Source organism: Sapajus apella, unplaced genomic scaffold (assembly GCF_009761245.1).
Source record: "Sapajus apella isolate SASKATOON/1434 unplaced genomic scaffold, GSC_monkey_1.0 scaffold70, whole genome shotgun sequence".
In the NCBI taxonomy this organism is placed as follows: Eukaryota; Metazoa; Chordata; class Mammalia; order Primates; family Cebidae; genus Sapajus; species Sapajus apella.
In genome coordinates, this window is record NW_022437010.1 from 3,052,331 (window position 1) to 3,077,957 (window position 25,627).

The following is a 25,627-nucleotide window of genomic DNA, read 5'->3' on the forward strand; positions in this document are numbered from 1 at the left end:
AGGAAGCAAGCCCTGTGGACATCTGAGAGGGCAGTGTTCCATACAGAAGAAACAACAGCTACAAAGCACTGGCGCTTGCTGTGCTTGTTTACGATTAGAAAAGCTCTGAAGTGTAGCTTGGATATGACCCATCAAGGGCAAGCTCAGTCTTAAAAGTCAGAAGAAGAATTGTGAACTTTAATCTGAGTAAAATGGTAAACCACTAAAACGTTCTGCACAGAGGAGTGGCATATTCTGTAACAAGTTATAAGAGGATCACTCTAGCTGCTGTCTAGAGCTATGATGTAGAGAAATAAAGGGAATGTAAAAAACCGTGCATAAGGTTACTGCAATTGTCCAGACATGAGCAGATGCTACATTGTAACACCTCTTATACCTTAAGTTGTTTTATACTGCCATTTCCTTCTCATGGAAACCCCTAACTTCTTCAGGGCAGGGAGCTCTTACGCATACATTATGTATATGACCTACACATATGCCCGTTTAATAGATGCATGATAAATAACCATCATATAAGTGGCCAACAGTAGTACTAAATCCACATTATACAGTGGTGGTATGGCATTACTGAAAGGCTTTGTCATTTACTGTCTCTTTAAGAAATTTAAGTTCTCTAAGCCTTAATTTCAACACTCCTAAATGTTGCTAACACCAGCCTAACAAGGTTGGTAAGAATTAAATGAAAATGTCTACCCAGACCCTTTGTTCTCACCACCAAAGTAGGTGCCTTGATTTATTATAAACCCTCACTCTCAATACAAAACACAAATGCTACCCTTTCTACATAGTGCCTGTAAAATTTGAAAATTGTACTTAACTGACTGGATTCTAACATATGTATATTAATCCAATTCATCCCTTTCTGGTATCTAAGACATGCTTTCAAAATTGTCCATCTGCGTTACCTTAGTACATTCCCTAAGTGTTCTCTGAAAACAGCTCATCCCCAAACCGTCTTGGCTTTTACATTATGACATCTCAGGGGTAGATGTGGCCCTAACGGCGGGGAAAACGTTTACAAAAGTATTGATGGCTGGTCCTCAAGCTTTGGGATTTACCTTCCAAGAATTAAGCGGCACTGTCAAAACAATGCTGGCAACATTTTTATGAGGTTGCAAGGACCACGGTTACCGCAGCTACACGATGAATTATAACGTCAGAAGCAACCCAAGCGTTACTTCAGACCATCTTCACAGGAGAAGCGGGTATGAATCAGGCAAAAACATGAAAACAGGTACTGTGATTTTGCCATCTCTCATTTAGTTGAAGTAGCAGGAAGCAGGGAGTCAAGGACTTTAAAATCTGGCTCCAACATTCTCCACCGGGTCGCGTTCTCAAATCTCAGCCCAGGGCCGCTGACGTGAAGTCGCCTCTCTCGTGGGCATCCAGGGCTCGGAGATACCCAGCAGCTGAAACCCGGGGGCTTCAGAGTCTTGGAGGCCAGGAGCAGGCAGAGCGCTGGTGGAATGATGAGATTCTCCACCAGGTCGGCGCTCACCGCCCTACTCCATTTCAGTGGGTGGAGTTAAGAGCTGAAGCGCGATCTTCGCACCGCCGGGCCCACCTAGGCAGTGCCCGCCTTGCGTCTCAACACGATAGAGCATGCGCGGCAGGTAGCGGGGCGCACCCTGGCGGCTGCGACAGGCAGGCTGGGAGGCGGGGCCGCGCGTCTGCGCACGCGTGCTGGGACACATAGGCGGAAGTGGCCCGCGGGCGCCGGAGTTGCGAGTGTCTTCCGGGGAGGCGACCGCCGCGGTGGAAAGTACAGGAGTGGGAGAGGAGGAGGAGGTAGAGGAGGTGATGGCGACGGACCTGGGGAGGGGGAGATGCTCCGTGTGGCTGGGACGCCATCCAGGCTGTGGTCACCATTCCGGTTGACGTACCGGCCTTGGGGTATGCGTGCCTCCGGGTCCCTGCCTGTGTTTGGGACCTAGATCACCTCTCACCCAGAGAATCTTGACACTGCCTATCTTCCTCATACAGAAGGAGCAATCGAGGAGTGAATGAGGTCGGGATGGAAGAAACGGGTGACTCCCTTTTTTTAAAGAGCAGAAACCGGCCGGGACGGTTTCCAGGGAGTAGCATCTGTTTCTTCTCGCCCTTTTTTCTCCCTCGGGCTGGCGAGAACTCCCTCAGGTCCCAGTCTGTGGACTTGCAGGGGTGAGGTAACCTCAAAGGGTCTTTTACGCTGTTCTCGAGGTCTCTGCAGAACTGTCAGTCACCTGATTACATCTAGACTTAACTGTATTTGTAGTTAACCATTTCCGGGTTCCGTGTTTATTAAATAGGGGCACTCCAGGGTACTCTCAATCTCCATGTGGCTTTCAGTAGAATGTGATTGTTCTTGCCGGGCTATTAAGTTTATGGCATAAACTTCCACAAGAAGTTCTGCAAGTTTCCTCCAGTCTTTGCAACTGAATTTTCTCCTCCATCTTTTTATTATTTTTTGAGGAATATTGAAAGTAGAAGGTGGAATGATTTGGTGTGCTAACAAAATCCTTTTAAAGTGTAGAGTATCTGCATTTTTTCAGCATTAGGGTATCAGAAGTCTAGAATTGTTTCTTAATTAAACGTTTTTCTAAGTGAATTGAGATAGTTTGGAACTTGGAGGAGGCAGCATTTCAAAATAATTTAGCATTATTTTTACCTAATTACTTAAAACATAGATTAAGTCTAATGTTAACTTTTTCTCTTGAAAAAAAAAGAACAGTCTTCAAAAATTATGTTGTTTCTCCACCTTTGTGTAATGATGTGTATACAAAGAAATGAGATGGAACCTTGTTTTTTTCTGTTTTGTAATCATACACCATAGGCCCTGATTGATTACGAAGCGCAATTAATCAAGGCATAATGACATGGCAAGATTCTTTTATTTGTAACTTTGAGCGTGGCAAAATATCGTTAGAGTCACGTTTTTTCAGATTAATGACACCATAATGACTTCTTTTTCCATATTCTACCTTTTTTGGTGTGGGACGTTTTTCCTTCCGGTTGGAAAACTCAAAAATAAACTGAAATCATTGTGACTTCAGCAGGTCATCGTAACTCAACATTGTCACTAGTTAATTTTAATTTTTATATATGCATTGTATGCCAGAAATGCTACCTTTTTATTCCATTTTAGCAGTAGAATATCTGTGTTGACTTTAGGAAGAGGCCTCAGACAATGATACACACCTGTGATTTTTGTTTTAACATTTTAATTTCAAGGATTGCTGTGAACTTCCAAAGTAAAGCACAATGTTAATCATTTAGTCTGAAAACTAATTTTAATTCCGTGCTTCATTTTTGCCCCCTGCACCACAAGGACTTTGGCCCATTTCTTTTTTAGATGATAGTTAATATTGGTCATTAATGTTTGAAGTGGAAGGGATATGGCAAACATTCCCCAATGATCACAGTTGTTGGGTATCAGGTCTTCATCAGTCACGCTTTCTCACCAGTGATGTTCTTATTAATACAACAGCGTTCTAAGTACAAGGCTTTGAAGGGCAGGTTTTATGAGACTGATAGGAAGCAAATTTATTTTCATGTTCATTTCAAATGTTTTGTGGGGAATTTCAGTAGAGATGTTAGTATTTTTGCACACATGTAGAAAAGACAGTGCTAGAAAGATTTAGTTCTGCACTTGGGGCCTAGATCTGCAGCACATAAAGTTGCCAAGAAGTGTATTAGAAGCGGTAAAGTGTTGGAAGGGGGCAGAATAACGTCAGTTAAATAAATGGTGCTTCTAAAGTATGATAAAGTCCTTCATTTAATCTTATATTTTTGTTATGTGCTAGAACATCATATGAAGATACCATCTCTTGCCTTAAGGATTTCATATGCTTTTAGGAGAAACAAGCATAAAAACAAAAAAGCTATACTATTATAATTTAGGTATTTGTAAAAATATGTATAATACGATATTAGGGTACAGGACATCAACTCATTTTTAATTTCAAGGCCTTCTTCATGGGTCCAGCATGATCAGACATCACGTTGAGCCATGTGACAGATGGTTCAGAAAGGGAAGAGTTGATTATAAACAAGGCTAATCTAGTAATTTAAGCAAGAGAAAGTGGCTACCTGGTGCGGTAGGGTCTGAAACACATTTTAGATGTAGTTATAAATGTAGAGTTAACAGGAATCTTGGCAAAATATAGAATGTGAGGAAAAGGAAAGACTCGTAAGATAACTCCCAGATTTCTGGCCTGTGGTTCATACTAGGTACTGTTAAGTAAGATTGGGAATATAGGAACAAACAGTATATTTGTTTTGAGTGGAAAATAGTCAGCTTTGGACATTTTTAATATGAGGTACCAGCAGAGTTTATGAGTAGCTGTATCAAAGAAGCATTTAAACATAGATCTCTGGATCTCAGAGAGAAGCCAGGGTTGGAAATTCAGGTCCATATTTCCAGCTGCACATCAAAGGGGTGAGTCAGCTTCAGCACACCATATACCCTAGCAGTATTTCTAATGAGTTGAATAATGACGGCTAACACACTATGGACTGTCATATGCCAGGCACTTTTACTTTTATTCTTACAGTCCTAACAAAAATCCTGTGATAGGCACATTTTTAACTCCTCCCACTTTTGAAGGTACAGAATCTAAAGCTCAGAAAAGTTAAACAAATTGCCCAAGACTCCTCAGCTAATGAGTAGCAAAGCCAGATGTTGAATTCATACCTGTCAAAATTCCAAAGCATAGAGAAAGCATTATGCTATACTGCTTTCTTATTATATTACCTATCATTTTATTGAGTCCGTTTACTAAATTACTGCTTGGCAGTTTACTAAATTACAAACATCTCAGAAGAAGGTGACTTTGGGAAAGCGTGACCTTCTGGAGAAATGTTTTGATGTCAATAAAAGGAAAGATATTTTCTAGAAGTTTTATGTATGCTGTATGTATGTGTAAATAAGCATTATTTGTAATTTTTTCCCACACTTTTTCTATAAGATTTTCAGTTTTGCTCATAAAGTTTGTCAATACCACCATCCATTTCAAAAATCGTATCCAAGCAGAAGGTGAGTGATTGCAAGCTGAAGTTTGAGGGAGGATTAGTTTATTTGGTTCATCTGGATATCAGGTCAGAGTATATGCCAGGTACCAAGGACTCAGAGACAAATAAGATATGAGTCTTGCCTTTCAGTTTCTCTTTTCTAATAACTGGGGGGATTAGGGATGGTGTCACAAAGAGGGGAGGTTAAAGCTGAACTTCCAAACCTGACCTTGAGAAAAAAGACCTCAAGCTGAAAGGATGTCATGAACAGAAGGAAGGGGTGTTTGAAAGTCCGTGGTGTATTTCAGGAATAAAACATGGGTGGTTTAGGGCTTTATTGAAAGTGGAGGGAGAGCAAACTTAGAGACATATGTAAGGCCAAGTTTATTTGAATGGTATACTATATTCATGCCCACACATTATAGAAAAGAGTAATTGTTAAAGTTTTCATCTCTTCTACATTCAAACACAGGTTTGACCAAATATTTAGGAGACATAATTTAAAGCATGGTTTTAAAAGAAAGTCACATCTCGAAGTTACCTGCAAGATTACATAAAAAGTCTTACAAATGACAACAATTGAAACATAATATGGGAGGCAAGAACAAAAGAAAACAAGGAAACAGAAGAGGAACACAGTAAACTTCATGAAACTGCATGTTACTATTTAGAAATATGGCAGGTGTCCTATATAATGTTGTGGTGGCTGTGTATTGTTAGTTACAAGTTGTTTTCAGATCCTTGACCCCTCCTTTGATTACTAAGGATGACCTGGTTAATCTCTGTAAATTGGCAAACTGGAAGTGATCACGAAGGGGTGACTAATTTTGGCCACTTTAAACCATCTTGTAACAGTTTAAAAAAAAAAAAAATTACCAAAGGAAAACTCACTGTCAAATTATTCTTATTTGTCTTCATCCGCTGAGTTTAAATTTTTATTCCCAATGGAATTAAAAATAGATGCATTGTTTCTAAGAAAATAACTTATTTTACATAGCTTTGTTCTATACTTTGTCATAATTCTTCAGTCGGGAGTTCCTCAGTCTTCACGTGGAGTTCATTATTTCCGTTTATATAAATCCAAAGAGAAATTGGTGGCTCCATAATTTTTTTTCAGACTGACAAAAAATGACATTTTCTGCAGCCTTTTGTATCCCAGAAGAACGTAAATTAAAATGATTTGCTCCAGAAGAAGAAAATGTTTTTTAACCTAAGAGATGCTACTGCTAAAGCATATTATACTTTCTATAGTCTCTGATAAATCTAGCTTTTTAAGGGCCTTAGTTTTGTTTTTTGTTTTTCCCATTTATTTTCTAGAGACTGTCTGGCTCTGTCACCCAGGCTGGAGTGCAGTGATACAATCATAGATTACCGCAGCCTCAAACTCCTGGACACAAGTGATCCTCCTGCCTCAGCCTCCCAAGTAGCTAGGACTATAGGCATGCACCACTATACGCAGCTAATTTTTGTATTTTTTTTTTTTCTTTGTAGCGAGAGGGTCTTGCTATGTTGCCCAGGCTGGTCTTGAACTCCTGGTCTGAAGCAATCTCCCTGCCTCAGCCTCCCAAAATGTTGGGATTATAGGCATGAGCCACCACACCTGGCCTTAGTTTTTTTAGTTGATTTTTTAAATGTCATTAGCAAATATATCTTAGAATTGTCTTAGTATTTAAAGGAGAATTACTTATTTTTTACTCTTCCACAAGTAAATATTGACTTTATTTTTGAGAATGGTATGCATAAACTATAGAGAGGCAAAGGCATGCTTGGTTCTTTGGTGAAATACTAGCTTTTGTTGCTGTGGAAATAAGTATAGTGTATACTCAGTTTAGTGATGTACTGATCTTTATCAGTGGTAGACAAATTGTTTGAAGATTGCAGGCATATTGTTTTTGGTGGTTTGGAACCCAGAATACAACAGTTAACATACTAATGTCCAGAGAGAAACAGACTTATTTGTATCATTTTAAAGTATGATTTGGAATATTATTTGGAGGATTGAACTTTATCATCTAAATGTTTTCTTTTAATTGCTTATTTCCTTCTTTAGGACTTGATACAGCAAGCAAAAGACAGAACAAGAATCCAGGGAAACAGCAAAGTTAACTCAGAAAGCACTGAATGCAGCAAAGTAACAATGGATCTCAAATTCAACAATTCCAGGAAATATATTTCTATCACTGTGCCATCCAAAACCCAAACAATGTCACCACACATCAAGTCAATTGATGACATTGTGGTTCTTGGCATGAATCTCAGCAAGTTTAACAAAGTTACTCAATTTTTCATATGTGTTGCTGGAGTTTTTGTATTTTACCTAATTTATGGATATTTGCAGGTAAAAATTATATGATTGTAATATGTTAATGATAATAATTGCAGTCAATATGGGCACTTACTAGTTTTATCTAAGATAGTCACAGGGTACTGGCTGATTCATAAATTTGAATTTTTTGTATAGTAGAAGAAAAGAGCTTCTTAAAAGTAAGTCTGCTGAAAACAGATCAAAATTCAAGAGGTAAATATTTTAAGTGGAGAGGAGGGACATGTAGAGACTATCTTGAAAAAGCATAATTACGAAAATTAATTTTTAAATATTTAACCAAATGTAAGTAATATTGGTGACCATGTGTTTCCAAGAGAAAGAATGATTCAAGTATTGGTTGATGTCTTCCAACATTATTGAATGATAACATAGTTTGCTCTTGCTTCTTGGAGCTTAGTAATAAAAAATCATTTTTGCAACAATATATCAGGATATTTTATGGCTTTCTAATGGTATCTCTTGAATCCTATAATATTTGAATCATTTCTTTTTTAAGCACCTCTTATGTTCTCATTCTTATTGGCTTTGTCTTCTGACTTTGCCAGAATCTCACTGTTCTGTGATTTTTGCTGGCACAAAGCATTTCTAACATTCCAGCAATTTGTCTCGTATTTACATTATATTTGGAGAAGTTGTATACCTTTGGCCAGGAGCAAATTTCTGACCTTCGAAGACATGGGTTAGATGGGTGAGAATCCAAGCTAGTGAAAACAGGATGTTGGAATGGGTTCTAATTTTATTAATGGTTATTTAATTAGTGGATATTTTCCCATAACATGAGAAAGCCTTTGTAATTTAAGAAAAGGAAAATGATGTATTTTCTTAAAACACAGATAATATTTCCAATATTCTGTAGCACCAAAAAGTTAGTGAACTTAAAAATTGTTGTGTTCTTTTTCATTGTCTTGTGGATGAAATATCAAAGTAAATTTAAGTGAATGCGGAATTGTGACTGTTTTTTAGTTAGCTTGCAAAGAATGCTATGAAGAATATTAATGTAAAACAAAAACATGAATTAAAAATTTTAATATTTATGTAACTGATATTCCACTAGTAGGTGATATAAAACTTGAGATACCACAATGAAGAGCAATTAAAAATAGAGATTAGAATTTCTTGTTGAGAAACATTTTTTTTTTCAGCATACCAATGTTACCAAATAGCTTGGGAACAGAGTTAGCCATTGCAATGGAAAATGAATTTGAAATTTTCAATGTAAGTTTCATTAAACAAATTTTCTATAATTAATAATCAGATATTTTAAGTTATAATTGGTTTATGCAAAGTTTTTTTAAATTACACAAACCCCAGCTAATTATGTTTATAACTTGACCACTTCATTTTGTGAAAACTGACATTGCTACTATTATATATACTTATATATCAAAATAGTTCAAAGAAAATGGTTGGGGTTTGGTAATGAAGTGTCTTTTATAGATATACCCATATTCATATATACACTTCATTTATTCAGTGTGATTTATTGATTAATTTGATTTATTCAATTAAAATTAAACCAGATAACTTTATTAGAATACATCTTAATGACTTGTTAAGAATGGCTTATTAATAACTGATGTAAATATTACAAGAATTTCAAAAAATAACATCAGTATGAAAGAGCTTCTAATCTCTCTAATTTACTTTTTTTTTGTCGTCGGAGGTGGGGCTTGGTTTCTTTAAAAATGTTGTGTTTATAAGAATTTATTGTGAGGAAATTAATGTGCTGCCTTGGACTTAACAGTGTTCATGTGTCTTTTGGCAGGAATTAATATTTTCAATGGAGAGTTTTAAGTCCTATGGCTGGTACCTTACTTTAGTGCAGTTTGCCTTTTACTCCATATTTGGCCTAATAGAACTTCAGCTTATTCAGGACAAAAGGAGGAGGTATGTGGTTTTCTGATATTTCACTTGTATTAGTTGAATTTTTTTTTTGGCATACTGAATATGCATGAAATGTATACTTCCTACTAACAAAACATCTAATAAGTATGATTTTTTATCAGTATTACCAACTTAATAATATTAAATATGTTGTATTCATTTATGCACTGAAAAAAATGAAGTCTCTTCTCAAATACAGTGTTACAAAATAAAAAATAATAGCTTTAGGCTCAACTGACAGTGTTATATCTTCTTAAAACGTGGTAAAATATTTAGATGTACATACTTGGTTTTTATAAATTTCACTGAAGTAGGTGCAGTTACTCATTTCTAATACAACTAACATCACAGTGGTGAAATGAAATCTGAGTTTCAGGTCAAGCATTCCTAATCCAAAAATGCTCCAAAATTAGAAAATTTCTGAGTGCCAATGTGATACAAGTGGAAGCTTCCAAACATAAGTACTTAACACACAAAATTTGTGTACAAAATTGTGTAAAATGTGCACTGTGGCTCCAGAACAGCTGGGACACAGGGCACCAACTTCCTAGGCTGCACACGAAACCATTTTTTCCTCCTAGGCTTCCTGGTCTGTGATGGGAGTGGCTGCCATAAAGACCTATGACATGCCCTGGAGACCTTTTCCCCATTGTCTTGGGGATTAACATTCAGCTTCTTGTTATTTACACAAATTTCTGCAGCCAGCTTGAATTTCTCCTCAGAAAATGGGTTTTTCTTTTCTACTGCATGGTCAGGCTGCAAATTTTCTGAACTTTGCTCTATTTCCCTTTTTAAATGGAATGTTTTCAATAGCACCCAAGTTACCTTTTGAATGCTTTGCTGCTTAGAAATTTCTTCCACCAGATACCCTAAAATTATCTCCCTCAAGTTCAAAGTTCCACAAATCTCTAGGGCAGGGGCAAAATGCTGCCATTCACTTTGCCAGTCCCTTGTTATGTCTAAAGGTGACATAGCAAGAGTCACCTTTTCTCCAGTTCCCAACAAATTCCTCATCTCTATCTGAGACTACCTCAGCCTGGACCTTGCTGTTCATCACTGTCACCTTTTTTGCCAAAGCCATTCGGCAAGTCTCCAGGTGGTTCAAAACTGTCCCACGTTTTTCTGTCTTCTGAGCCCTTCAAATTCTTCGAACCTCTGCCTGATACCCAGTTCCAAAGTCACTTCCACATTTTTGGGTATCTTTTTAGCAACGCCCCATTCCTGGTGCCAATTTACTGTATTAGTCTTTTTTCATGCTGCTGCTGATGAGTTACTCAAGACTGGGGAGAAAAAGAGGTTTAATTGAACTTATAGTTTCACCTGGCTGGGGAGGCCTTAGAATCATGGCAGGAGGTAAAAGGCACTTCTTACATGGTGGCAGCAAGAGAAAATGAAGAAGATGCAAAAGTGGAAATCCCTGATAAACCATCAGATCTTGTGAGACTTATTCATTACCATGAGAACAGTATGGGGGAAACCATCCCCATGATTCATATTATCTCCCACTGGGTCCCTCCCACAACATATGGGAATTATGGGAGTACAGAATTCAAGATGAGATTTCAGTGGGGACACAGAGCCAAACCATATCAAAAATGTTCTATAAAATTACCTTCAGATTATGTATATAATATATATATGAAACATAAATAAATCTCATATTAAGACCTGTGTCCCATTCCCCAAGATATCTTACTATGCAGATGCAAATATTCCAAAATCGAAAAAAAAAATTTTTGAAATTTGAAACACTTCTGGTCCCCACCATTTTGGATGAGGAATACTCAGTCTGTATCTGTTTTCATACTGCTTTTTTAGAATGTGAAGTTAATGTTATGTTTTGTGGGATATGCCCCAGCTAACATTGCCATATGCTGTCTGATAGCTGAGGTTGCATTCTTAAGCATTAGAGAAACACATTTTATTCCTTTTCATCAAGACCAAATGTGCTTGTTTGACAACTATCATTTCAGTTAGCAACCATCTAGATGTGAGAAATATCTTGATATATTTTTAATGGCGTATAGAACAATATGCAGTGGAACTTAGTCTCTGATTTTAAACAGAAAGTGATTAGGAATTTGAATATAAAATTTTCTTGGATAATGTAAGAAGTGTACGCATTCTGTCATACTCTAATATGTGTATATATCATGTATCTATGGGGCAGTTTAAATGTAATAACGGCTGTAATACCAACATACTAACCTTGATACAAATGTTTAATCCTTTAGTGAAGATTGCAAAAATTGTGCAGCTTTTTTTTTTTTAACATAAAATGGTTTTGAAGTTTGTATCAAAGTAACTACAATTAAAAATATTTAAATCTATATTACACATTTCTTCGTGGGTCTCATTTTGCCTCTCAACCTGTCTTTATTGCCGATAAATTATTATAGCAATTATTGTAAAAATATTTGAACCTTAGAATATCATCTTCATTATTTTTATGTTCTATCATGATTCTCCATGATAGAATTATGGAGGCAAGGTGATGAAATCCAGCTTCCTCATTTTACCAATAAGAAAACAAAGACCTAGAAGAGTACCGGAAATAGCCATAAGTGATAGAATACAAAGTAATTAAATGTATCTGTCAAGACTAATACATAAGGAAGCCTTATGATGATTCACTACTTAACTACTGGGCCTCTGATTGAAAAGACACTAATACTGTCCTTTGTATGTGAAAAATGATGCAATGAAGATGCATGTCCTAACTGTAAGATTTCAGAAAGAAACACCTCCCTGTCAGATACCCAGATGAGGGGGAAGGGGGCCTCAAGTCATGTTTATCCTTTTAAACCATGTGACCATAACATATTTAAACATCAAATAATTTGTTTTCGATTTAAATATAAATGAAAGAATTTGGGAAGAGAATTTATGTATTTATAATAAATGTAATTATGAATTGAAACCTTTTCCTTCCAAGGTACAAGAAAACATTTTTTTAAGTCTTTAAAGGTATGTTACAATAAAAATATGCCCAATCATGTATTTCTGAATTTATTTGTGCAAATACATCCATATCTGAATTTATTTAATGGTGCTGCACCCTGAAGTACATTGTAAATTCTAATATCCTAAATATACTGCTTATTATTTTTCACCAAAGAATACCTTTTAACATTAATTACTGTAAGTTTTTAATGAAGGAGAGCTGTCAGATTTGTCTTGAACAGATTTTTAAAGTTAAAATTTTCTCCCCAGCTGGGCGTGGTTTCTCACGCCTGTAATCCTAGCACTTTCGGGTGTATCACTCGAGATCAGGAGTTCAAGACCAGCCTGACCAGCATAGTGAAACCCCATCTCTACTAAAAATATAAAAATTAGCCAGACATGGTGGTGGGTGCCTGTAATCCCAACTACTCGGGAAGCTGAGGAAGGAGAATCGTTTGAACCCAGGAGGCCTCGGAGTGTGCAGTGAGCTGAGATTGTACCACTGCACTCCAGCCTGGGCAACAAGAACAAGACTCCATCTCAAAAAAAAAAAAGTTTTCTCCCCATGTCTAAGGAAGCAAGCAATTGAAGAATTAAATAGCATCCTGGAGGCAGGCTGATCAATTCTAATTTCTTCATTTTACCAATGAGAAAACAAAGACTTGGAGGAATGCTGGGAATTTTTTTAGCTCCCTTTGGAGCTACTTTTGGATTTAGTTCTCCTGAGTTTCAAGGTGGCTTTCTTTCTACCTGTGCTGTACTGCGTTTCTACTCATTCTTTTTAATTTTTCTGACTTGAATTTTTATTTTCTGCCAATGATTTGCCATTTATCTTTGAGGCAATCTGACAACCATGACTTGTATCATTACCTGGAGAAGTGGTCCTCCACCATCACTGATGATATCCCAGTGAAGGTCCAGTCCCATGGACAGCATGAGCACGTTTACACTGATGTATGGGCATGCCAAGTTATTTCCATGTGGATTTTCACAGATGACTACTATATTAGTAGTTAAGTAGAAAAGAAACCTCAGAATCAAAATGTAACTGATGCGTTTTAGTTGACTTTTTCCAGTAAATTATTTTACCTTATATCTAACCATATATAAGATGAGGAATTTTGATTTCAATGTGAACACAAATTCTAAAATGGAAATTGCATCTATGCAGCATTATTAATATGAATAGAGCCTCATTTTGTTCGTCATATCAGTGTACAAGATTATTAGTTTAGACCATTAAATACATGGTCAAAGTGAGCGTATGCTCACAGAAATGGCTCAAATTCTGAAGATGCTAAATTAAGGCTCTAGATAGATTGAAATCATGAGGAGGGAGTCAGATACCTCATCTTAAAGTTGATTATTATAACATAGAATACAGAGAGATGATCTATAAGATAATTGTTATAAAAAATATATCTAGGGTTTTAAACCACATAAACTTTTTCTAGAGAAATTATTCTGGGGTTATTCTAGCAGAATGAATAGATGTATTTTTCCTAATGCTAGATGGAAACATTAGAAAACAACAATTCAAGAGTTAAAAATTAACAGTTTTAAAATTGTTAAGGTGTCTTTTACCGTCATGGAGGCCAACATTAGCTGGGCGTGGTGGCGCATGCCTGTAGTTCCAGCTACTCAGGAGGCTGAGGCAAGAGAATCACTTGAACCCATGAGGCAGAGGTTGCAGTTAGCTGAGATCATGCCATTGCACTCCAGCCTGGGCAACAGAGCGAGACCTTGTCTCCAGGCGCCTGTAATCCCAGCTGCTCAGGAGGCTGAGGCAGGAGAATCACTTGAACCCAGGAAGCGGAGGTTGCAGTGAGATGAGATCACACCATTGTACTCTAGCCTAGGCGACAGGGTGAGACTCCGTCTTAAAAAAAATAAAATAAAAAAAACTCTTAATCTCTAACTTTGGTTAAGATGGTTTTTATTTGTAGCCAGAACTGCTGTCAAAGAAAACCTTTTGTCAACATTTATACCTTCAGTAAAAATCTAAACCCTTTTTTTACATAACTGAGTGGCCTCGTTTATGGTTGACTAAATCAAAGTAAATTGTTAATTTTACTAACTTTTTTATACAAGAGTATTACGATTTTCAAATAGTGATATTTTTACTGATATTTCCAGAAATATTAACCAGAAATTAGAAAAGTAATTAGACATTTACACATTGTGAACACATTATATTTCAGTAGTATGAATTGGGTCCCAAAATGAAGGTGTTAAAAATTGTCTTTTACAGAATACCAGGAAAAACCTACATGATAATAGCTTTTCTAACTGTGGGTACTATGGGATTATCAAACACTTCCTTGGGCTACCTGAATTACCCTACCCAAGTCATCTTCAAGTGCTGCAAATTGATTCCTGTTATGCTAGGAGGAGTTTTTATTCAAGGTATAGTAATGATATGTTTTTATACTATTTAAAACTAATAGGCTATGTTATGGCATCTAGCATTAGGAAAAACATTAAACTTCTGTTATATTTTCAATGAGCATTCTAGATATTATGACAATTCTGAATGATGTCTTACCAAAATAAGTTATTAAAAACACTGATCTCTCTCTGATACGCCTTAGTATCTGAAGTCAGTAATTTGGACTTAGGGAAAAAAAAAAAACTTTGTTCTATTATTTTATTTTGGAATCTACCACATTTCCAGCAATATCATGGTTAAATGTTGAAACCCTAACTCAAAAGTACCTGGAAAGGTCCCTTTTTTCAGTTCCTTCATGTTTCTACTCTCCAGGGCTCCCACACTTCACCTTCATTGTACATGGGCATTTCTCATATTGAAGTAAAGCTTAATCTGAGCAGAACTGCATTTTTACCAATCTTGCTGGCTTAGTGATTTGTAGGGCCCCAGCTAAGTTACAAGTTTTGTGGAAATATGAGTAAAAGAAAAGGCAGTAATAGTAACAAGTAGTGGACCTATCATATTAATTGTCATGAGGAATATTCATGTTTTAATAGTCTAGTGTTTCTGTATCACGGAAATTCTTATACAGCCTGATTTCATTTATGCATTAGATACCATTCCAGAATAAGCCTTTAAAAATGAAAGTGTTGTCAACTGCTTCATGTATCATGTCAGGATAACTTCATATAGGAAAAAATAATTGACCCTAATCCCTATTAAAAATCATATTTAGGCTGGGCGCTGGGGCTCACAGTTATAATCCCAGCACTTTGGGAGGCAGAGGCGGGTGGATCATGAGGTCAAGAGATCGAGACCATCCTAGTCAACATGGTGAAACCCCGTCTCTACTAAAAATACAAAAAATTAGCTGGGCTTGGTGGTGCACACCTGTAGTCCCAGCTACTCGGGAGGCCGAGGCAGAATTGCTTGAACCCAGGAAGCGGAGGTTACGGTGAGCCGAGATGGCATCATTGCACTCCAGCCTGGGTAACAAGCAAAATCCGTCTCCCAAAAAAAAAAAAAAATCATATTTAGTGTCCCAACTGACTAGGCACATATAATATTGTCCTTATAATCCTTACAAAAATTCACAGTACATTTTATTTTTAAAATAAGGATATATTAAAATAATTTAATTTTCACCTGCCTGGAAGTTACCTCATCATTATGACATTTGCAAACTTAGAGTCATATAACCAGAATCATTACTTTGGTTACTTTGTAAACTTAAAAACTAGAAGAAAATTCATAACCTTTTATTATGCATAAAGTAAAACAGGCACTACATTTCCAGGAAATTTTTTAATGTGTGTAGGTGTTCATTATTCTTGCTGTCAGTTTTTGCTGAAATACGTATTTTAGTGTCACTATTATACCAGATAAAGTAGCTCTCGCTTCTAACTTACAGGGACATATTAGCTCCCTTTGGTAGTTTTCAGAAGCCCTCTTGTGACTGTCTTCTGCCTTGACTTAACTGTTTACGTTTTTGGCATTGGATATAAAAAAAAAAAAAAAATCCCTGCTGTACTTAACACAGAGCTAACACAAAGCTGGTTGGATATTTGCATAATTAAGCCAACTTACAGTTGTTTTATACAGGAAAGCGTTACAATATTGCAGATGTGTCTGCCGCCATATGTATGAGCCTCGGTCTGATATGGTTTACCCTCGCTGACAGCACAATTGCACCAAATTTCAACCTGACAGGTAAGCAATTTATTTGTATTCTTACTTTACAGGCATTTTAGTTTAGAATACGAATTTCTAAAATTTCTTAAGGATTTTAAATGATAGTATAACAGCTGCGATATTCATATCTAATCAAGCTTTTGGACTTTCCATATAAGATGTAACAATATTACAGCTCTGTAGATAAAACTGTTTGTTTTTTAGTGTGCTTGCATTTTGACAGGGCAGGAGGCTATTTGCCCAGTCAAAAACTTTGATAAGCAGAATTGGAAATGGACACATGAGTTATAGGAGAATAACAATAGTAATCATTTTCAACTGTCATTTGAAAAAAAACTTTGCACTTGCACATTTACATGTCACTGCTTTAGCTAAAGAAGGAAAGGTATGCTGTGCTGTTATAGTTAGACAGTTTAGTATAAATATAAACATTACCTTAAAGGAGCGAACATATGAAAGGATTCTGCACTCTGTGGTACACTTTTAAACAAAAACTCCTTGGAAATCTTGGAAAATGTGTGCTATGAGTGTGTTTGTACAAAAGAGAAAATACAGTATTCTAGTCAGGACCCATGCTCAAAGAAAAAGGCCTTGGCAGCTTCATGCATGTTTATGTGATTTAAATGAAAGATTTTAGTAATAATAAGGTTTTTCAAAAATAACTTTACTCTTCATCTTTTTTTTTTTTTTTTTTTTTTTTTGGTGGTGGTGGTTCTTTTCTTTAACTGACTAGCCACCAATCCCAATGGATAGATATCCTAAGAGTTTCTTCTACGCTTATGGAACTAGTGGAACTATTCCACTAGTGGAATATTTAGGGAACTGTTATTTTATATGCTATTGAAATGTGATAATGATGACAGCACTAACTCAGTTTCTTTTTTAAATGTCGTCCCCTACGTATTTGTTACAACTGATGGTGGATTATAATATTCTGAATTACCAAACAAATATAGTTGAAGATATGCTTTTGTTTTTTAGACCGATAAAATTTCTCATAAAACTTGATTAGTGTTCATATGTTTAAATAAGGAGTTTTTTCTGTTTGTTTGTTTTTTTAATACCTTCTTGAAGGTGTGGTGCTTATTTCCCTGGCACTATGTGCAGATGCTGTCATTGGAAATGTTCAAGAGAAAGCTATGAAACTTCATAATGCTTCTAATTCTGAAATGGTAAATACTCTAGTGCTTTTTCTTCAAATTAGACAAACTTAAAAAATGGTGATGTACCTAATTTGATGAAATAGTTATCATATCAAAGACTAGCATTGCATTTTTAAACTAGTTTATCATTTTTATAAAAGTAATACATTCAAACATTCTAGGAAGGTAAAAACTAAAACTACAACTAGCACTGCTGCTTGTTGTATAGTTGACAGATTTTTTTCTCATGGATTTAGTTTTCTATGTATTAAAAAAAATCTTTTGTTACATTATTTCTCTCCTCTCTTTCTAGTGTGTAGTATTTTTCCATGTAGAAGTTTGTAATTTTTATACAGCCCAATTTGTCTTTTCTTTGCTGGCTTCTGGCTAAGTATCATGGTCGAAAATAACTTTCCCAACCCTGAGATTTTAGAACATTTCATCCTTGTTGCCTACTAGTTTTGCGATTTCCTTTATTATTAAGCCCTTGATCCAATCTAAAACTTTAAAAAAAAAAAACAAAAACTTTTCTTTCAAATGACTACCCATTTTTTCCAATACCATTTATTAAATAATCTACTTTCAGCTCATTTTAAATGCCCTCTTTATCATAACATACTCTAGTGTAGCATTCAGAATTGTATTTTGAATTTATTTTTGCAATAGTACATATAATGACAGCAGCTTTATCATACATTTATTATCTGTTAGGACTAGCTACCATTGTTCCTTTTCTTTTGCAGAGTATTACTACCAGTAGTTATTCTGGGGTGTTTATATCCCCAAATAAACTAAAAATTCCATTGGTATTGTGATTGGTATGGCATTGAATTATAAATTAATTTAGGGAGAATGGCATCTTGATTATTTCAATCAAGAATAAGGTATGACTTTTCTTTTACTCACGTGGTCTTTTTTTTCCAATGTCCATTAGAGTTTAAAGTTTTCTTCATGTAAATCCAGCACATTTCTTATTAAAGGTATTGTTAATAACTTATTAAAGTTTTATTTCATCTTTTTGCAGTTATTGCAAATAATGTCTTTCTGTGTTGTACCTACTTTTTATATAGGAAAATGTGTGTGTGTGTGTGTGTGTGTGTGTGTGTGTGTGTGTGTGTGTTTGCATTGATTTTATAACCAACCACTTGCTGGATAGAAACAGCATACTAAATTAAAGATAGACAGAACTATTCTTTTCTGTTATTTTCTTGACACAGAATGGGACAACTTAAGTATTCTCTAATAACAGGAAACTGGTTAAGATTTTTTTTGATCATCATCACTACTCATTGTAGATAAGGTAAGGAGGGGCACAGAGAGAATTGAGGGAATGTAGGTGGTTAGTTGATATAATGCAGTGGTTATGATGGTAGACTCTGCAATAAGATAACTCAGTTCATATTCTGGCTTTACTAGCTGTCATTTGGGGAAAATTACTTAATATCTCTAAGTTCTAGTTTCTTCATCTGGAAATTGGATTATGATGACAAGAATGCCCATCTTCTAGGGTGGTTGTAAGAAGTAAATAGAATAGTCCATACCAAGCTTCAGCACAGTACCTGCCTGACACAGGGCAGCTATTTAGGTTTGCTGCTGCTGCTGCTAATTCTGTTTATGAAAAGCATAGCAAATTGGGATTAAAAGGTTGGTTGGAAAATAGAGAAGTTAAGCAGTAGATATGCCATATACTGATTATTTTCATTATATTTTAATGTCTTTTAGAAACTTAATGTTTGTTTATGTTTTATAAGTAGCTTTAAAGCTTTTTGTTTTGTTCATTTAAGGATACTTTTTTTGAACTCTGACAACGAAAATCTGGTTTGATTTCAGTAATTAAGCCTAGAAAGAAATGAATATGTAAGCATATATGAAAGGATTAGTATTAGTAGGTGTTATTTTGTACATAAAATGAGGCATAGACTTACAAAACATTATAGTCAAATATTATTTCTGGAAACTTGGACCATATTGAAATGATAATGTTTCTTTTAAAATGTTTGTTCTGCAAACCTAATTGTGCCATATAGTTAAAACCCTTGATCTTCCACTTTGAGTTTGATAGTACTTTTTTCTGCTTTATTTTTATCTGCTCTAGGTGCTGTATTCGTACTCAATCGGTTTTGTGTACATTTTACTGGGATTAACATGCACTAGTGGATTAGGCCCTGCAGTAACATTTTGTGCAAAGGTAAACACTAATCACATTTTTTAAAAAAGATAAACATCTTCTGTTAAATAATTTTCTCTATATTTCTAATTTTCCTTGTTCAAAAGAGGCTATCATACATATACCTCCTTTAATATGACATATGCTAATCAGAAATTAATTTCAGAAATGATTGATATTTAAATTCATTTTAAGCTTTTATAATGTAGGAAAGTTGAGGATCTTTAATTTCCACATTATTTTTTCATTAAATCAAAATAAGAATATTTGCTTGACTGCATTGTCAAACAGCTTATTGCTCAAAAAGTTGATTAAAATCTGTAGTTTTATTTTATTTCTAATACCTCGGGGTTTGTTTTACATTTTTCTGACAGGCTTTTTTATTTGTTGCAGAATCCAATTCGGACCTATGGTTATGCGTTCCTTTTTTCCCTTACTGGATATTTTGGAATCTCCTTTGTTCTGGCTTTGATTAAAATTTTTGGTGCACTTATTGCTGTCACAGGTAGGAGAGACTTACTTGCTTTGATTATGAAATAAGCATTTACATTTTCTCTGATGCTCTTTTTCAAAACATAAGGGCAACATCTCCTTTACATTAAAAAGAAAATTAACATATTTCACCAACATATTCTTTGGCTTATGGTGTTTCTTTAGAATTTGATCTTAATTTCTTATTTTGAAATTGAACTTATACATTTATCAGAATAGTAACATTAAAAGAACTTTCTATAAAATTATGATGAGATGAAAACCTCCAAGGAAAGTACCGCATCTATATTCTTTTAACCTATAACTGAAAATTTCAATTTTGTTGCATTTCAAGTATGAGAGGTACACTTTAAACAAGCTTTTTAGGCCTTTCATTTGTACATTTTCTAAGACAACAACCAGATTAGCTTCCCTTTCCACCAGTGACCACTATGCGCCTGCTCCATGCTTGGTCTTTGCTTGGCCCTGTAGAAGAATCAGTTGTATTTGTTCTGCTTTGGAGGAGTGTACAGCCTAGTCAGAGGAACAGATGACTCAATATGCCACCTGTGTCATTTGCCAAAACTGTAAGGTACAGCCTTTGCCTTAGAGGTCCAGGCAGTTTTTCTCTCTCACATAAAAGAAAGCCAGAGTTGGTAATAATCATAGCTAATATGTACATAGCCTTAGTATGTGCCAGACACCATTATTTTAATCTCACAACAGTCCTATAAATTAGGCACTATGATTGTTCCATCTTACGGATGGATAAACTGAGATACAGGAAGGTTAATGACTTGACTCAGTCAACCAGAGGCAAGTTCCAGCAATGGCAGTCTGGCTGCACACCTGTGCTCTTTACCGTACTACCACCTCTAAGCTGGTACGGTAACTCTGTGGTCGTGAGAAACCTATGCTCCTTCTGTCCACTGCGCTATCTTCATCCTGATGCTATGCAATGGGATAGAGTAAGAGAAGATGAAAATCCTAAAAGTTCTGGGGTACATGTGCAAATCGTGCAGGTTTGTTACATAGGTATACATGTGCCATGGTGGTGGTTTGCTGCCTCCATCGCCCCGTTGTCTGCATTAGGTATTTCTCCTAATGCTATCCCTCCCCAATTCCCCAATCCCCTGCTATTCCTCCCCTAGCCCCCTGACCCCCAGGCCCCAGTATGTGATGTTCCCTTCTCTGTGTCTGTGTGTTCTCATTGTTCAACACCCACTTATGAATGAAAACATGCAGTGTTTGGTTTTCTGTTCTTGTGTCACTTTGCTGAGAATGATGGTTTCCAGTTTCATACATGACCCTGCAGAGGACATGAACTCATCTTTTTTATGGCTGTGTAGTATTCCATGGTGCATATGTGCCACATTTTCTTTATCCAGTCTATCATTGATAGGCATTTGGGTTGGTTCCAAGTCTTTGCTATTGTGAACAGTGCCACAGGAAACATACGTGTGCATGTGTCTTTATAATAGAATGATTTATAATCCTTTGGATATATACCCAGTAATAGGATTGCTGGGTCAAATGGTATTTCTATTTCTAGATCCTTGAGGAATTGCCACACTGTATTCCACAATGGTTGAATTAATTTACACTCCCACCAACAGTGTAAAAGTGTTCCTATTTTGCTACATCTTCTCCAGCATCTGTTGTCTCCTGATTTTTTAATGATCACCATTCTAACTGGTGTGAGGTGGTATCTCAATGTGGTTTTGATTTGCGTTTCTCTAATGACCAGTGATGTTGAGCTTTTTTTCATGTTTGTTGGCTGCATAAATGTCTTCTTTTGAAAAGTGTCTGTTCATATCCTTTGCCCACTTTTTGACGGGGTTGTTTGGTTTTTTTCTTGTAAATTTGTTTAAGTTCTCTGTAGATTCTGGATAGTAACCCCTTGTCAGATGGGTAGATTGCAAACATTTTTTCCCAGTTCTGTTAGTTGCTGGTTCACTCTATTGATAGTTTCTTTTGCTGTGCAGAAGCTCTTAAATTTAATTGGATCCCATAGATGACTATTTTTAAAGAATAACCCCTGCCTCTACCTAATCATAGTTTCCTTAGGAAAGCCTTTATTTTCTGCCAAACCACATCTCTCTAGGACTTACTCTGGCTTCATAATACCATGGCCTCCATCAAGTACTTATTACAGTTGTACCCTAACATTTAACTGTATTAATTATTTAATGTCTGTTTCCCTACAAAATTAAACTCCGTAATAACAGGAACAATGACTTTTGTGTGTTTGGCTGGTTGGTTGGTTTTTACTTTCCATTGTTGTCTTGGCACCTCTCACAGATTCTGGCATATAGTCAGCTCTAGTTTTTTGCTCCTACAGTGACAACAGGAAGAAAAGCAATGACCATTGTACTTTCGTTTATATTCTTTGCTAAACCATTCACATTTCAGTAAGTACTTTTTAATTAAACAATGTTCTCAATTTGTAAATACTGTGTTTCACATTTTCTCTTAATCTTAATTTCAACTTTTCTACATTTTCTTTTTTTGTAGTAAGTGTGTTAATTTTTATATAAATGAATGTGTGTGTGTGTGTGGTTTTTTTTTTTTCCCTGTTACACTTTATAAAGAAACCTTTTCATCTTGACCTCTTATCTATCACGGTGTCTTCTGCTATTTTGGAAATGTTTATAATTTATTATTTTGAATTTTTCATTTTGTATACTTAAATTGCCTAACCAGAGCCCTGTGCAAATGTGACCTGTTTCTATTATGAATGAATGTGAGTGATGTGTATGTTGTTGAGTTTAAGGGATTCCCTTTGCCGTACTGCAGATATATAAATTATATATTTATAGCACCTGCTTTTAAAAAGTATTAGTTTATTTGATGCCTGTTTCCACAAAGGATTTAAGGTAGAGAAGTAACCTGTAAGTTATATCCTAAAGACTTACTTAGCTTGTATTGTGTGTGTGTGTGAAAGTGTTTACTATCATATTGTTTTTACTATTTGTTTGAAATTAGTATCATTTAAACTTATATTGGTCAGGATTGTGAAGTTTCCTACCAAAAACTTAGCAATCTATAAGTTTAGAGGGAACCATAAAATTAATTTCCATCAATGTATTATTATTTGTCTATCGACTAGTTTTTCTTTCTGCATGTACTAAGTATAATATATAATAGTATTATACATAAATATAATTATAATGATTCCCCTACTTTCTCAGGGATGTTTCTCTTTTTATTTCTTTATGTTCTACCCAACTAAGACAACGAGTTGGACAGCTGAGTTTAATTCCCGAAATGGCCTTTGGTAGATATACACATCCAGTGCTTTAAGTATATTATTAAGACTTCTGGTAGGGATTGTACTTTGAATATTATACCCAAAGTTAAAATTAACTGTATCTTATATAATATTTTATAACGTGTCTTTCTCTATATATACTTAATGTATTAATAAAAGATACAGAATTTAATCTCATCTAAGAATACTATTTTTATTTTAATGCTATTATTGTAAGCTTCTAATAGCAGAATTTTACTTCACTGAAGAATTATTATGGAAAGACTACCAATTCTATGGTTAACAGTAAATTGTTACTTTGCTCATTTTAATGTTTTTTTCCTTATTTCTTCCTCTTAGGTATGTATGGTCTGGTCTGTTAGTTGTCCTTGGTATATTTCTCAATGTTTACAGCAAAAATATGGATAAAATAAGACTACCATCACTGTATGATTTGATAAACAAATCAGTGGAAGCAAGAAAGTCAAGGACGTTGGCACAAACTGTGTAGACAGTGATTTGTTCTATATTAATTTTAAGGGAACAATCATCAATTAATTAACTTGCCAAAGGGACTGATAAAAAACCAAAGGATCTGGAGGCATTGCTATCCTGTTTGTGGATAGATGACATATGACGTTGTTTGTGGTGTCAGCCTTTTCTTCAGAGCACTTATTTGACTTCTGAAGCAATCAAGAGAGCTGTGTCTAGCACACTTTACAGTTAAACGTCAATATGAAGGATTGTACTTCCTAGCAGTTTATTGAGAATTTCACTGGAAATGGACCATGTATTGCAAGACTAATTGGCTATAATTTTGACATATCAAAGAAATTGCTATGTAATAGCAGATTGTTTTATATTCATTCCATTTTGATGCTGTTATTTAAATTGATTCTCTGTTATAAGAGTAAACCAATGAGTTGTCTGGACAGAAAACATTCATTATAAATAAAATTATTCTGTGATCTTTTTTCAAGATGGGTTAATAGAATTTTGTTATAAAGAGAGAAATGGAGGTTGGAGTAGGGCTTAACATGAATTTTAAAACTTAAGAGTTTTTTCTCATTTAAAAGTATTCTTTAGAGCAGGGGCTCCCAAACCCCAGGCTGTGGAGTGGTAGTAGTCCGTGGCCTCTTAGGAACCAGACCATGCAACAGGAGGTGAGAGGCTGACAAGTAAGCATCACCACCTGAGCTCCACCTCCTGTGAGATCAGCAGCAGCATTAGATTCTCATAGGAGTAGGAACCCTATTGTGAACTGCACATGATAGGGGTTTGGGTTGCACGCTCCTTATGAGAATCTAATGCCTGATGATCTGAAGTGGAACAGCTTCATAGTTTTATCCCCAAATGATCCCATGCCCCAGTCCGTGGAAAAATTGTCTTCCACGAAACTGATCCCTGGTGCCAAAAGGGTTGGGGACCATTGATTTAGAAAAGACATGCTTTAAGTTTTATGTAGAATATAGGCAAGGTAGTAAAAATAGACATCATTCTGCACCATGTAAGTATGTGTCATAAGAAAAATTTGCTACAGTTTGCCCAAGTAATCTCAAAGGATTAATGATTGGATTTTTGTTTAATTGAAGAAAAGGTAATTGACATCTCAAAATTATAAGAAAATAATTATAAAGTTATCCTAGTTTTTTCCATAAAAGTGAGATTTGGTTTGGAAGTTTGAGGACAAAGTAGGATAAATTTAAGAAACACAATTAGAATTAGCAAATTCGGACAATATTTTCTCCCTTAGCACTCAGACTGCTATAGTAAAATACCATAAACAGGTAGCTTGTAAACAATGGAAATTTATTTCCCACAGTTCTGATGTCTGGAAGTCCAAGATGGAGGTGCTGGCAGATTTGGTGAGGGCCTGCTTTCTGGTTTGTAGAAGGAGCCTTCTCACTGTGTCCTTATATGGTGAAGGGGCAGATAAGCTCCTTTGGGTGCTAATCCCATTTTTAAGAACTCTGCTCTCTTGACCTTATCACTTCCCAAAAGGCCCCACCACGGAATACAATCACTTTGGGAGTTAGGATTTCAACATATAAATTTCAGGTGGACACAAACATTCAGACCATAGCAATATTGCATGCATAGTTTTGAGTCTAAATTCAAAGATTTGGGTACTTCTTTTTAGTATTGATTTTTAGAATTGCTTCTATTCTATTATTTTAAAATTCTGTTATTCATTTTTCAATAGAAATCATACTGGTTTAAAAAGCTTAGTGCTATTGGTGAAACTGTTTATATTTTGTGAGTATAATATACTTAATCTCATTCTTAAAATTCCATTGTATTTTGATGGCTACTTTAACCTGTTATGTGTGTATGT

At 35.5% G+C, this 25,627-nt stretch overlaps 1 protein-coding gene across 6 annotated transcripts; it reads left to right on the forward strand.

Moving 5' to 3' along the window:
• The first annotated feature begins 1,668 nt into the window (after window positions 1-1,668).
• On the forward strand, window positions 1,669-24,271 carry SLC35B3 (solute carrier family 35 member B3). 6 transcript variants are annotated; one of them, XM_032250000.1, is made up of 10 exons: window positions 1,669-1,893; window positions 7,040-7,327; window positions 9,081-9,202; window positions 14,394-14,548; window positions 16,173-16,280; window positions 17,337-17,434; window positions 19,500-19,592; window positions 19,965-20,076; window positions 22,384-22,453; window positions 23,653-24,271. In XM_032250000.1, exons 2-10 carry the CDS (start codon window positions 7,127-7,129, stop codon window positions 23,801-23,803), a joined length of 1,110 nt encoding a protein of 369 aa, XP_032105891.1. In that variant the 5' UTR covers window positions 1,669-1,893; window positions 7,040-7,126; the 3' UTR covers window positions 23,804-24,271. The 6 variants fall into 6 exon arrangements, with proteins under 6 accessions (XP_032105891.1, XP_032105890.1, XP_032105893.1 ...); XM_032249999.1 differs by having other exon boundaries at window positions 1,678-1,797; XM_032250002.1 differs by having other exon boundaries at window positions 1,862-2,008.
• Window positions 24,272-25,627: the final 1,356 nt, after the last annotated feature.

Bases quoted from the DNA above. Each gene is read 5' to 3' on its own strand.
- SLC35B3 (XM_032250000.1), top strand. From the start codon at position 7,127: ATGGATCTCAAATTCAACAATTCCAGGAAATATATTTCTATCACTGTG. The intron at 9,203-14,393 runs GTATGTGGTTTT...TGTCTTTTACAG, and splicing joins ATTCAGGACAAAAGGAGGAG to AATACCAGGAAAAACCTACA. The intron at 22,454-23,652 runs GTAAGTACTTTT...TCTTCCTCTTAG, and splicing joins GCTAAACCATTCACATTTCA to GTATGTATGGTCTGGTCTGT.